This window comes from Osmerus eperlanus, chromosome 8 (assembly GCF_963692335.1).
Source record: "Osmerus eperlanus chromosome 8, fOsmEpe2.1, whole genome shotgun sequence".
Taxonomy (NCBI): domain Eukaryota; kingdom Metazoa; phylum Chordata; class Actinopteri; order Osmeriformes; family Osmeridae; genus Osmerus; species Osmerus eperlanus.
The window spans coordinates 15,622,534-15,637,521 of record NC_085025.1 but is presented as its reverse complement, the minus strand read 5'-3'; the positions used below and the strand labels follow the sequence as shown (position 1 = coordinate 15,637,521).

The following is a 14,988-nucleotide window of genomic DNA, read 5'->3' as shown; positions in this document are numbered from 1 at the left end:
ATTTGGCAGCCGGTTCCATATCAGTATTAGCCCAGACCATTGTGGTAGGTGATACAGGCAACCTAAATAAACATGCCTTTTTAATAAAGTGTCCCTGAGGCATATGGCTGCTGTAATAGCAGTTGGCTCAAAATACTTTATTTTACTCAAGCCCATGTGATGTTTCTGACTGCAATGGCGAGAAGGATCTATTATGTGATCTGTCAATGTGACTCATTCACAAATTATAAGGATAGCCAATTTTACCACCATAGGCAATCTACAAGATGGTGTCGTCAGTGATGAAGATGCCTGAGGATGAATCAACACCAGAGAAACGAACAGATAAGATCTTCAGACAGATGGACATTGAATTTTTTGAGCCTTTCCAATCTGTCACCCCTTTATAGTTTGTATAATCCTGGAATGACAAGTTTATCACATGGAAGGGGCATCTACAATGTGACAATCTTGTTCTCCAGGACGTCTGTCTCTGGAGGAGTTCATCAAAGGAGCCAAGAGTGACCCCTCTATTGTTCGGCTGCTGTAGTCTGATCAGGGAACCTCTCATCAGTTCTGAAGGAATGCTGGACTGACTAACCCCCTCACCAACACACACATATACAGTTGTAGTAATCAGACTTGGTGTTTTATTTACCATTCATCATCATAACACCCCCTCCCTGGTAGCCATTTTATGTGCACATTCAATGTCGCTTCAAATGTATACATTATTAAGGTCCTCATATCTGCCAGTGCCCTGGTTCACAATTCACTCTACATCAAGTACTGTTCTTTGTTCATATAACTGCACTGCTGCAAGTGCGCTTCTACAACTAATATCCTTGATAATGTTCTATTCTGAGGGCTCTTTCTTAACTTGAATTTAGTCAAAGTGAAGTGCCATATCTAATATCTGTATGTATTACACTACCAAGTATTACCGGAAAGAGGAAAAGCATCTAAATCTGTATAATGATTTTACTTTCATATGTCACTCAAAGAAACACTACTCACCTCTTACCTTACTGAAGTTGTCTCTCCCAGAGAGTTTGTGCCATATTTCTGGGTTTGGATTTATAATGATTATGTAGAAAAGAACAAGCTTGTTTTTCCAATTATTTAGATCCATACATCCAAACTTTACTGGTGTGGACGACCGGAAAATAACACTATCACATATGGAATGCAAGGAGTAATGTTAACATTTTTACCAAAAAAGGTTAACCTTGGTTTCAGTGATAACAAACTAAAAACATGACTTACAATTGTCTTGAGAAACAACTACAGTATGGTTAAAAGTAACTTAATTTCAGCTTTAGCCCACCCCTTCATATTTTCAAAAAATGATTTCTAGTGAAAATATGTAGGTGGGGAATTTGCATTAATATTCATGATGGCGCACCATACATGAACATCCATCCAGAATTTATCACATCCCCCCCCCCCCCACACTTTTGCATAGATTTATTTGTCAAAGGCTTTACAAGTTAAATAGGTTCCATCAACTCGGTTCCATCAACTATCAGGAGAGTGTACCAAGTTCTTGGTAAGGAAAGCTGTGTTTAGGTCTTGCATGAGCTCATAGTTTCCCCCACCATGTAGCAGTTTACATAAATAATGAAGTGAAGATGTTTTTATTCTCTTTATTTTTGTAACAAAAATTTCATTTTGCTTTAACACAATTGAAATAAAGTTGTGTAAGAAAAATCTACACAAGGAGTCCGACAGCATCCCCTGTCCTGCACAGACAATTTCAATTCACCAACATTATCACCATCAACAAAAATGTTTTTTTAAGTAATATCAGGCCGGGCGTGAAATGAGAGTGAAATTGGATTAGATCCCGATCTAAGATTATGTGTGTGATTAAATTAAAGAGAAGACAGTTCCACTGAATAGCCATGTTTAATAAATTGGTTAGGGTATGCCATGCTCCCCCCCACCCTCTGACAGACAGGATGACGGGAGAAGCTGCAGGTGACTGTGTCTCTTCTGGAGCATTTCAGTAACAGAGCGACCCAGCCTCCGCTTCGTCCACAGGAGAGGAAGAAGATGGGTAACGCTGAGCTAGACAATACTAGATCAAACTGGATCTATTTTTTTTAATGATGGGCTCACAACTCGTCCTTCCCAAAATCCTCATCTAGATCCACGTCGCTGAGGTCATAGTCGTCCTCCACAGGAAGCTGTGGATGACAGAAGAGAGGATGAGACTAATGAGAAAAGGCATGTTACCAGAATATCAATAAAGAGAAAGGTCCTTGTCACAATTTATATTCAGAAACTTTGTTAATAAAATCTACATGGGATTATAGGTGACCAATAATGAACAAAAAAGATTATTGGAAAGGCAAATTTTAATATAGATTAGCTAATTTGTCAAACAAAAGAGAGAGCTATAAAATCATCACCCATCCTTAGTCTTAAAACGTTCTGCACTCACCTCTCCGTCTTTACCGTCCCATGGTTTAACAGCGTGAATCTTTGGCAACGCCCCGCCTCCCACTGTAGCAGTGGAGCCACGTCCAACAGAGAGATCCCTGACCAGCGGAGAAGAAAATAGAAAATTAAAAGAAACAAACCAAGGACTTACAACTGATATGTCCTTTTTAACTGAGTGAACAGCAGTCCCTACCTGAGGAACTCGTGAATGCCTGTTTCACTAAACGAGCCCTTCAGCAATGCAAACTTCATCTTGCGGGCGTTGATGGCTGCCATGGCGGGGTACCCGAACCCTCCAATGCCCAGTACTGACTCCAGGTCCATTTGGGCACCGGCCTCTGTCCACAGCCAGCTATGGATGAGAGAGAAAGAGAAGCATGAAGATTACAATCGTGCTCAAACAAGAGTCTAACTACCAGTCTATAATAAGCATTGTGCATCATAAGCAGAGATCCCTGTGACAATCAATACCCCCACATCTTCTTCTTGTACTTCTCAGCCATCTTCATCATCACCTCCAAATATCCATTCCTGCCGGCTGCGCCTGTTTGAAGGCAAAAACAATATAAAAGTCTCGAGCATCTACCAAGGACTGATGCCAGTATATTTAACACATATCTAACCGGCATTACTATAGGGACATCTCACCTGTGTCCAGGATGTGTGGCAGCACGGCAATAACACAGAGCTGGTAGTCATCACAGGCCTTCTTCAGGATGTCCCCGTCAAGTATCTGATACACACACAAACCCTCGTGTCAGTCAGACACTGTATGTATAAAGTATCATTGTTTTGAGCCGAGTCATGGTTGATGCATGCACAGATGTCTTCTGTTGTCCACTCACCTCCAGCAACTCAGGAGGAGGGGCATTGTCAGAGAACAATTCCATAGCTCTGGCGATGATATCAGATCGTGTCCGCCCACCCTGGTAGTCTTCAGGCTCCTCCCCCTTACGGAAGATCTTAATTGTGGGGAACCCACGGATCTGCATACACAGAACGTTGTTTCAACATCAGTCCTGCTCTCACACTGCTACCCTATGGTGACCATAGTTGATCATGATCTAGCGATAACAGATGCACTCATGGAAAAGTGCTATACTTAGAAGAAGAAGCAGGTAAAAACAAAATGACTGCAATAATGAAAGACAGAAATATATATATATATTTTATTATTATTATTTATTAAATAATATTTTTGTTAGGGGTCATGGTTGTTTGAGATGTTCCTGCTCACCCCATAGCGGCTGGCCAGGCCCTGGTGCACAGTGGCATCCACAGCTCCCAGGTGAATCTTGCCGTTAGTCTGCTCCTTGACGGCAGAGGCGGCGGCCGCCCACTCAGGCTCCAGGCTGTTGACACACACAAGTGACTGGAGGTTAGAGCGCAATAATGATTGTTTAAAATCACAGACAACCCACACAAGAGTGAGTCTGTCATTGGTTTTGTATAACTACAGCGCTGCCTCCTGGTGATGTCCTTGAGTAACATCCTCAAACATTTCTCTTGTATTTTGACAAAATTTGTTGCATTTACATTTACCAATGATGATAGTAAATAACAGACAAGCTTAGTGTGTGTGAAATTCATGGCTAGTTGTGCAGTAGGAAAGTATAAGTCATTATGTGGGGAAAAACTCACTTCTTGCAGTGTCCACACCAGGGTGCAAAGAACTCCACCAGCCACACATCCCCACTGTCCAGCACAAGCTTTTCAAAGTTATCATCTGTTAGCTCCAATACATCCTTCTTACTGCCTCCACCACTGTTGCCGCCACCGCTCTGGAAGATGAAAGAGACACATGAAGTTTCAGTAGGCATGAGAACTTGCCTTTAGAGAATTAAAGAAAGCAGATTTATGGATCCTGTTTTGGGGCCACTTTTTTATTAAACCTAGTGGCCAGTAAATCTAGTTTTCCTGTTAGACCTAGTTGAATATAGCAAGGGAAATGGGACACTTAACAGTTAACAATCTCCCATAATATTTTGGGATTACCCAAAACTCCCATTATTTGGGAGTGGTTGCTCAAGTCTTGAGTGTTATACTGTACCCCTCTGCTGTAGTCTGAGCCTCCAGACCTGCCACTCAGCCTGTCCTTCACCATAGACCGAAGAGCCGTCAGGGCCCCATCCACGATGTTCTGGCTGCTGCGCCCACCTGAGGAAGACAAGACACGGGAGAAAAATGGCAAGACAAAAGCAGAAGTTCAGGGCAAACCTGTTCCAACGAGGGCAACAATCATTTTAATACATGATCAGTCCAGCATTTACCACTGAGTCACCAAGTCTGTCTTCAAATTAAGCAGGAAAAAAGGTTAAAGGTTTGAGATACCTTGATAATCATCTGGCTTGTTCTTATTGGCGCCAAAGATTTTGATCGTGGGGAAGCCTCTGACACCGTACTGGCCGCCCAAGGACTTGTGTTGGTCTGCGTCAACAGCTCCCATCTTGACAATACCCTGATAATGACAGTACAGGTTACTTTTAATGAATAATGTGACATATGCACAGTTGGCAGCAATCTAATAAAGTAGTATCCATTGTATTACAGTATAGTAAGACAGAAATGAGCAGTCTTGACAAAACTGTTAACCTTCAGGGCAGAAGCAGTTTTCTTCCACTCAGGAGTCAGGCTCTGACAGTGGCCACACCTGTTAAGGCATATGGCTCAGTTCAGGCAACAGGAGAGAGTTTGGACACAAACTTTGACTGGTACTGTATGTCTCCTATGAATCAATTTGACAGTACTGGTTCAATTAAAAAGTTAGAACCTAGAGAGGGTTCAGACTCCAAAACATGGGCTCCTCAGAAAAGTTGCTTAAGCACCTACTCACCAAGGAGCATAGAACTCGATTAGCCACAGACTGTCACTCTGAAGGACCTCGCGGTTAAAGTTGGAGGGGTTGAGTTCAACCACATCGTCACTGGCGGAGTAGAAGCCCTGGACCATCAACACCAGGGAACACCCCAACACACCTGGCATGAGGTAAGCACTGTGCTGTTGATGTTTGTGAGTCCATTGCTGTTCGTGAGTTCATTGCTTTGTTAGAGCAATCAGACATTATCTGTGTGACTGTTAAGTCACATCAACATTAGAGCTTGAAACAGTAGCCACAATTCAAGTTTGCTATCGTTCAATTGGCTAGCTAGCAAGCCAACATAAGACAAGAAGTGTTTAGATTACTAGCTATAAGATCATCTCAGTTGCACTTCTAATTAAGATAACAAGCAAATCAACAATGCATTTTGCTTGATGATATAGCTACATAGCTAGCTAGTGTTTGCGAGATATTTGAAGCTAGACAAGACCATTGTAGTTAGCTAGCTTTAGCTATACTATACATAATATAGTAACTAGCTGCACTAAATTGCTAGCTAGCAGGCATTTAGCTACTTGCACACACACACACACACACACAACGCATCTGCGTTTTTTTAAAGGCACATTTCTTACCGAGTAAAAACGGTCTCATTGCTTAAAATGTTCTCCGTTCACCTCTTCAACTACTTCAAAAGTCAGTTAGCAACACCTGCACACAGTACAACGCTACCTAAAGTGCACAACAAAATCTTACCGTGGCCCACATTGATTGGTCGCTTGACGGCTGTGCTGGTCCACGTCCAATGAGAGCACGCCGTGTAGTTTTCGAGCCGGTAGAGGATGTCGTGTAAAAGATGTAGGATGTAATAGGCAATAGGAGTACAGTACGGTGTCTAAACCCAATATTTTTCATTTTGAAAAAGAGTTTTACAATATGGCACTACTTTATGTAAAATGTATAATAACTAGTGCACAGTGCCCCGTGATGCAGACTGGGATTAAGCAGTGAAACACAGAAATACAGATTCCTTGAACTACAGACAGTGTATGCCCGTGATATAATTGGTGGCAAACACACAGATTCCTGGAATTATAGATAGGACACAGTGCCCTCGGTGGCACACAGCTTTCTGTATTTATAGATAGATATGTGATGACATTTCTTCTCAGTGGTTTTGGTACCTATATTTCTCATATCACAATTTATATTCTCTGTCATCTCTGAAGTACTTATTCCAGGGCTCTCAAGTGTCACGCATTGAGCGTGACAGTCACTCATTTCGGTCTTTTGTCACGCCCTCCCGCCACACATTGTATTTCTCACGCAGAAAAAAAATATTTATTATATATTTAATATGCCGCAGCACCCAACCAAAATCCTCTGGCCGCGCCGCTCTCACAATGGAACCGGCAGGAATCAAGCGCGTCCCCCCTGAAGTTCTTAGTCGAGCCTGCCACTTATCAGCCAATCCAAAAAAAGAAAGGGTCTGTACAATAGCCAATAGGAAAATAGCACCATTGTATCTGGGTAAGATTTAATGCAACAACCAATGGAAAAAAAGCATATCCTGTAATTTTTCGTGATTCTGCTACAACATCTTCTGAAAGTTTTGTTCACCTACAAAGCAAACCACTGGAGCTCGAGCATCACTTTGAGCACAGTCATGATCTCCTGTTTTACTGTTACAACATATTCACAACTTGTTTGACACAAACAATGACAACTTGACTGGTGTTAGAAAATGTTTACCAGATAATTAGCATCAGTTTTTCATGAGTGTCTTAACCAACAGTTTTACAGCCTGTTCACTGACAACACCTGCTCAGAACAAGTAGTTCATAGATGTAGCCAGTGTGTATCGGTGAAACTCACTCCTCAGGTATGTAAAAGGCCACCCGCATCAACAGATTGCCAGCTTTTCGTTGGCGTAGTTGGTAGTGGTGGCGCTGAGGATGTCAGAGGTGACAGGTTCGAACCCAGTGCGGGACGAACATAGGCCCGATACATCTGACGGAGCTTGCAATACTTCGTCTGTTATATATAATTGGCCAAGTCTTATTTTCATTATCACACGATGACTGACATATTGTCACATTATAAACATCTCTTTCCAAATAGGCGTAATAATTTTATTAGCACTAAATACATTTAAGTGTTTTGAATAGTCGATGTTATAGGTCACTTTTAAAATAATGTCATATTGTCTGACGACGACGGGGGGGGGGGAGGGGGGGAGGAGAATGTCACTCTTGCCTGTCTTCAAAACTTGAGAGCCCTGTAATCACCACATCTATTCTAGTCAAATTGCCAATGCTGTGGTAGCCTACATTCATGCAAATGATTATGTAGCCTTAATTAGGATTCCTCCGTCAGGAGCAGTGATGCCGGTAACGCGTTACTTAGTAACACACTATGTCATTAATAGTAAAATATATATTTGATTTCTTCTTGCGTCTCTGGGAGTGAAGTCATGTAGCCTATGCGACAATTAACCCTTGTGTTATCTTCGGGTCGTTCTGACCCATCAGTCATTGTGACCCACCGTCGTATTGCGACAACTTTACCGCATACAAAAACAAAGTGAAGCATTTTCTTTTAACCGTTGGGCTGTCTCAGACCCCCCACATTGCGAAGGTTAAAAGAAAATTATTTTTATTTGTTTTTGTATTGGGTAAAATTGGGTAAACACAACGATGGTTCGTTATGAACCTTTGGGTCATGTGACCCGAAGGCAGCACGAGGGTTAAGTCACGTTTTCAGCATGAGGGTCACGTCATGTGTATATACATAGACCTACCACTCCCTCCCAGTGACTCTGAGTCGCCACTTTCCTCAAGCGCCTTTGCTCCGGTGCCATCTCGTTTTGATTATATGTGACAAATAAGACCTGACTACATCACAATCACAGTGTTTCCCCTAGGTTTACAGCTTTGGGAGGGGGGCAGGGCGGCGGGGGGGGGGGGGGGGGGGGACGACGACCATGAGACAGAAATGACTTGCCATCGTGTAAATAAAATAAATAACATAAGGCCATTTAGTTTGTTTAATAAAAGAGTAAGCTATAGACCTGTTTTATAAGGTAAACCTTAAATGACTTGACCTTCCAGGGGGGGGCGGGGGGTGCCGTTGGGGGGGTGGGGCCACCTACGGTCTTCTTCTGACAACCGTCTGGTGGTCCCACCGCTCAAGAGCGCCCGGTCCCAACACAAGCTCTTCTCCTGTCTGGCCCCCCAATGGTGGAATCAACTCCCCACCTCCATCAGGGACACTGACTGTCTCCCCACCTTCAAGAAAAGGCTCAAGACGCACTTGTTCCGGGAGTACAACGGCACTTAGGAATGCTTGGCTGGACCTGATGTTAGTTTCCTCCAGGATCACAATGACTCTTATTGAGAGACTTGTTGCTCTTGTTGGTTAGTTGTAACGGTTTTAAATTCTTGTACTCGCTGTGAAATATTTTACTGTTGATTGTTTTTCTACAGGTACACTCTTGCACTTTTTGAGTTTCATGTTGTTTAATTGTAACTTGTTTAACTGCATGCTCTTTGGCACTTATTTGTTTTTTTCACAATGTATGCTTCATGTTTTGGCTGCTCGCAATGTTTGGGGCTATCTCGTTGTTATGATCAGTGACCTATGCTCTTTTGTAAAGCTCTCTCTTGAAAGTCGCTTTGGATAAAAGCGTCTGCTAAATGCATAAATGTAAATGTACATTGTTTTTGTGTACATTACTGTTTAAAATGCACTTCAAATAAAGTGAGTGTTGGCAAAACCGGTTGTCATTTTGATGTTGAGGTGGCGGGGGTGTTGTCGGCAGCTGCTGAATGTAACTAATAAAGTAACTTGTAATCTAACTTAGTTACTTTTAAAATCAAGTAATCTGTAAAGTAACTAACTAAGTTACTTTTTAACCTTTTAACGCGTGAGTTCTAAATATTTCCGACGCTTCCACCAGTTATTTTTCCAAAACGGCAGCTAGCAACCTAGCATAATACTCGTAGCAGTGCTACTACCTGCTAGTGTTACTTGTTAGCCTACTAATTGTACATTTTGAAGCCATCCTATAGCGTTTGTCATATAGTTTTTGTCTATCGGAAAATAGTTGGTTGGAATGTTCAGCGTAGCGTCACACATGTGCGACGCTACGCTGTGGGGCCCTGCTTTCGAACGATCGCATATGTGCAATGCTACTCCTTTAATATCAATATCAATATGCTAAAACTATGTACATAAACTACATTACACTTTCATTTCTGTACAGATTATCCTACCACCGGGGAAATCCTATCCCTGGGAAATGATGGTAAAGTAATGAATGACTGTTTATAACAGTGACAATAATTGTATGAGCCATGGCAACCCTAAAGGCTATGTTTTGAAGCAAAAGCATGACTTAACTTTTGCATCACCAGATCCCATACCCCTAGATCTCAACTCTGGTCTGGTGGAGGTGAACCCATTTGGGGCCCAGGAAAACAGCTGGCAGCCAGGCAAGTGCAAATATAAGACACTCAACATTCTTATTTTTATATATATTTTATTTTATATTTAAATTGTTGTATTCTTAGATTGTTTAGTTCTTAGAAATAGTTAAACTTTTGTACTTTTACTTAATTTAAGATCTGTTTAGTGTTTTGCACCTCCCTGCCACAGTAAATTCTGTGTTTGTATAACATACATGGCAAATAAACCGAATTCTGATTCTGATCAAAAAAATACTCAAAGCTTCTCAATAGCATTGCCAACTCATTGTAAGGCATACGTAAGTTGTTCTGATCGTGGCGGGGGGATACATATTTGTCAAAACAACAAATGTTGTCATACTAATGCTTTGTATACAACCATTCAAGGTAACATTTGTTATTTACATCAATGTTACAGCTAATCTAGAAGAACCACAGTGTATGTCAATCATGCTAACTCTTGTAAACTTGTTTTACTTGTCTTTAATGACAGACACATTACAGGTTATGCTCCGGAAGATGGAGACATTGGAGGAGAGCCAGCGAGAGGCTCTCCTATTCAGGCGACTACAGGGCAGACACTGAAGAGGTGCCAGTGATGGACCTACAGGTGGCCCAAACACAGGCTGAACTCCAAGACCTTGAGGAGCACCTTAAGGTGCTGGAGTTGCGAAAGAGAGTGGTAAGTGTTTGGAGATGCCATGAACTATGGCTTACACGCAGCGTTCAACGTTCACATTGGTGCTGACAATAAGTTCATGACTTCTAATTCCAGACGCTGTGATGAAGTGGAAGATGGGACTCGGAGAGAAAGCTGTGGAGCTCCTCATAGAGGAGACACTCAAACACACCCCGGCAGCCCATTCAAAACAAGCCAGGTGAATGAATCATGATTGCAGCTTCCATATCCAACCTTTCACATGGCTATGTGACAAAAATCTAGAATCACATATTTTTTTGATGATGTATATTATTTTAGATGTGATTTTTTTATGACTTGTATAGCCCCTTTTTACACGTGCAATTATGTTGATAGAACACTAACTTATTTTGTGCTTCATTGTCAGGGCCAACAGACAGGACCTGTAGCGGGGACTGGCAGAAGATTTTAATTCAATGTTTGGCACTTTGTTTGAAATAAAACGACAATGTTACATGGAAATGCTGCCTTGTTTATGAGTAACTGGAGTTAGGCTACACATCACACAAACATAGTCCTCCTAAAGTTGGCTACCATGTAGCCTATTATACAAGAACAACTAGCATTTTGTGCAAATGAGGTCTGCATATGAACCGCCCCAATATTTGCAGTAGAATTGAGAAATATAGGTTACTTAGTTAACGTTGCAGTTACGGACTGGCAACGTCACAAAATTCAGTTGGTAGGAGGTCGCGGTTACGGAATGGCAACGTCGGAAAATGACGTTGCTAGGAGGTCGCGGTTACAGACTGACAACGTTGGAAAATAACGTTTCCACAAAGTCACTGTTACGGACTGGCAACGTGATTTTGTGACGTTGCCGTTACCTCATGGCGTCTTTCACTTCCCATGTTGCCACAACGTCGCCAAAGACATTGCGGCAACGTATGTTTGGTCATCGAATGACATTGCGGCAACGTAAGGGCAACGTAACTGTGTTAGCTGGGTAGTTGTTTTTTGAAAAATGGCCTACTCATGCGTTGTTGAACAGGCTTAGGCCTAGCTTGTTTTTTTTGTTTGTTTTTTTTACTGATAAACTAATGGTTATCCTAGTGAAAATGGCTCTAAAAGGGTGCTGATCTTGATCTATTCGGATTCGTATTTCTTATCTTCATCTAAATACTACTTTTGCATTTGTTCCATTTGTTCTGTTACCGCTAGGGGGATGCGAAATACGATTAAACGAAAAGCACTATTTCTATACGCTAGACAATACAGGGCTGATTTTTGTTATATTCAAGAATCTCATTCGCTTGACGATGATGCCAAATTCTGGAAGTCTCAATGGGGGACTTCAATATGGTTTTCACATGGTTCCGAACATTCCGCCAGGGTGATGACACTGAAAAATAGTTTTCATGGCAAAGTTGTGCATTAATTTTGTGATTCAGACGAGCACTTTGTTTGTTTATTACTCAACTGTAATGATACGTTTATTATTACAGCTAATGTTTACGGATACAATAGGAAGTCAGACAATGATGATCTTCTGGAGGTCATAGAAAATAAATATATAGAAAGGTTGGGCAAATATCCAAATGCTTACATAATTATGGGAGGGGATTTTAATATTGTTCAGGACTATGATATAGATAAGTGGCAACCAGGTCGGCCAAACTCAACAAATACCAATCTGAAAAACCTTATGGCTAGATTTAATCTTATAGATATTTGGAGAGTTAAATGCCCTAACAGTGTAGCCTTTACATGGAGTAACAAGGCAGGTTATAGTCTGTGTAGAATTGACTACTGGGTAATTTCTGACAGTTTTGACAAAGATGGGGTTGATGTGGATATTTTACCTACTCCCTTAACAGATCACAAAGCCATTTATATAAATGTGAAGTTGTTCCCCAAAACACAAAATGTGAATTCCTCATATTGGAAGCTTAATAATTCCCTTCTGCTGCATAAGGAGGTCCAACAGAAAGTTGGACATTTGATCTCAAGCTTTTGGATTAAAGCCAAAGTGGAAAATTCCTTTAGTACTAATTGGGAACTATTGAAGTTTGAATTGGGTAAATATATGAGAGAATATGGCTCCTTTACGGCCAAGAGTAAAAGAAACAATGAAACCAAAATAATAACAAGAATATCAGATCTATCACGCAGACATCCAGATTCTCTCAGAAAGGAGGAAAAGTTAGAATTGGCTGAGTTGATGAATAAATTAGATGATATTTATAAGGAAAAAGCTGAAGGGGCCTTTATTCGTTCGAGAAGAAAATGGCTCGAAGAAGGTGAACAAAACTCAAATTATTTTTTTAACTTAGAAAGACAGAATTTTCTTGGTAACGCCATTAGTAAGTTAAACATTGATGGGGTTGTAACAGATGATCAAGTTGTAATCTCACAGTATGTATGTATGTATGTCTCATGTAGCACATTTTAAAAGAACTTGTATACCTCCAATTACTCTAAGTTAACAGCTGATAACTTTTTGAATGGGTTGCAGATTAAATCCATTGATAATCAGGAAAAAGATTCTTGTAATTTGCCTATTACAATTTTGGAATTGACTGATGCAATAAATCATTTGAAGAACTCAAAATCACCAGGCACTGATGGTTTGACATCAGAATTTTATAAATTATTTTCCAAAGACTTGGCTCCCTTTCTAGTAGAGGTATTCACTGAAAGCATAGAGAGACAATATCTTCCACCCACTCTAACACAAGGTTTAATTACACTCCTTCCCAAACCGAATAAAGACAAGCTATATATTGATAATTGGCGCCCTATTTGCTTATTAAACAACGATTATATATTGATGGCCTTAATACTGGCTCGAAGACTAAAAACAGTTTTGGACTCTGTAATTGATGAATCACAATCGGGTTACATGAGAAATCGACACATAACAAATAATATAAGATTGGTTTTGGATGTTTTCGATTATTCAGACCTGATTAGTGATAACGGATTTATATTGTTTTTAGATTTCTATAAAGCATTCGACTCCATAGAGCATCAATTTATATTTGAAACGCTTAATAAATTTGATTTTGGTAGTTTTTTTTCTGCAGCAATTTGAACTCTCGAAAAATGGAAATTGTTCTATTAAGTTATTGAATTGCTGCCGATTTTGATTGGCTGTACCGGACAAACGGTTTTGAAAATCAAAAATCTTTGGATAACTTCTGTGAGGGTTGCTCTGACGATGATGTGTGCCAATTCTGGGGAAGATTAAAGAAGAATTGTAGGAGGAGTAGGCTTTCAAAGGTTTTCGATAAAACCGGAAATGGCGGAAAATCTATATAACCGGAAATTGACGCCATAGGGTGTGTTGAACTCGTCTTGACCGAGGGAATCCAATGGTACCTTATTTTTGAAAATCGGTCATACGGTTCAAAAGTTGCGTGTGTAAACACAAGTCCAACTTTGACCCGTTGGTGGCGCTAGAGTGCTCCAATGGGAGACATGAAACTTGGTGAATATAAAGAGGGGACTGTGCTTAATGAGTGTGCCAAATTTCACAACTTTTTACCATACGGTTCTAGGGGCTGCCATAGACTCCAATGGCAGAAGAAGTGTAATAATAATAAGAAAAGGTAGAAACACTTAAGTGGCTTCGCCGCTTCGCGGCTTGGCCACCAAATATAGCTGCAAGCAGCAATGAGGTGGCCAAGCAATCGAATGACCCATAAAACATGTTGTACATCCTCAGAAGAGGGTTACGAGTACACGCAACAAGTTTGGTGCGAAACCATCAAAGATTTGCTGAGATACGACCCAACTTCCTGTTTGCTGGCTTAACGGCACATTTTGATTGGCCGTACCGGGCAAACGGTTTTGAAAATCCAAAAAACATATGATGGCTTTTGTGAGGCTTGGTCTGAAGATGATCTCTGCCAAATTTGGTGAAGATTGGAAAACATTTGTAGGAGGAGTACAGAAAAAACGTTTTTTCAGTAATTCAAAATGGTGGCTGCATCAATTCGGCTGTTATCACAAGTTATCATGTGTCACACACGGGATGTCCCAAGATATCATGAGACAAAGGAATCACTTAATAAAGGCAAACGAATCAACAGTTATTGTCCAAAACACATTTTTGCATCCTGCGGCCACGCCCAGTGATCACATGACACCAAATTGTTTGGACATCCTCAGATGAGGGTTCCGAGTCATCATACCAAGTTTGGTGTTGATTTCTCAAGGATTGGCTGAGATATGACCCAACTTCCTGTTTGGTGTCTTTGCTGCCGATTTTGATTGGCTGTACCGGACAAACGGTTTTGAAAATCAAAAATCTTTGGATAAATTCTGTGAGGGTTGCTCTGACGATGATGTGTTCCAATTCTGGGGAAGATTAAAGAAGAATTGTAGGAGGAGTAGGCTTTCAAAGGTTTTCGATAAAACCGGAAATGGCGGAAAATCTATATAACCGGAAATTGACGCCATAGGGTGTGTTGAACTCGTCTTGACCCAGGGAATCCAATGGTACCTTATTTTTGAAAATCGGTCATACGGTTCAAAAGTTGCGTGTGTAAACACAAGTCCAACTTTGACCCGTTGGTGGCGCTAGAGTGCTCCAATGGGAGACATGAAACTTGGTGAATATAAAGAGGGGACTGTGC

The 14,988-nt window shown here is 41.0% G+C and overlaps 1 protein-coding gene and 1 long non-coding RNA gene across 2 annotated transcripts; one reads left to right on the top strand and one right to left on the bottom strand.

Moving 5' to 3' along the window:
* Positions 1-1,611: 1,611 nt before the first annotated feature.
* pdia6 (protein disulfide isomerase family A, member 6) lies at positions 1,612-6,031 on the bottom strand. Its single transcript, XM_062467845.1, has 13 exons — positions 5,878-6,031; positions 5,258-5,399; positions 5,017-5,074; positions 4,756-4,882; positions 4,475-4,581; positions 4,066-4,205; positions 3,662-3,776; positions 3,270-3,410; positions 3,073-3,157; positions 2,896-2,968; positions 2,618-2,776; positions 2,426-2,522; positions 1,612-2,168 (listed from the first exon to the last, which is right to left on the bottom strand). The coding sequence occupies exons 1-13, from the start codon at positions 5,894-5,896 to the stop codon at positions 2,097-2,099; spliced, it is 1,335 nt and encodes a 444-aa protein (XP_062323829.1). The 5' UTR covers positions 5,897-6,031; the 3' UTR covers positions 1,612-2,096.
* Positions 6,032-10,208: 4,177 nt separating this feature from the next.
* LOC134025452 (uncharacterized) lies at positions 10,209-10,847 on the top strand. Its single transcript, XR_009931019.1, has 3 exons — positions 10,209-10,390; positions 10,484-10,586; positions 10,776-10,847. It is a non-coding gene; the product is annotated as an uncharacterized LOC134025452 (long non-coding RNA).
* The last annotated feature ends 4,141 nt before the right edge of the window (positions 10,848-14,988 follow it).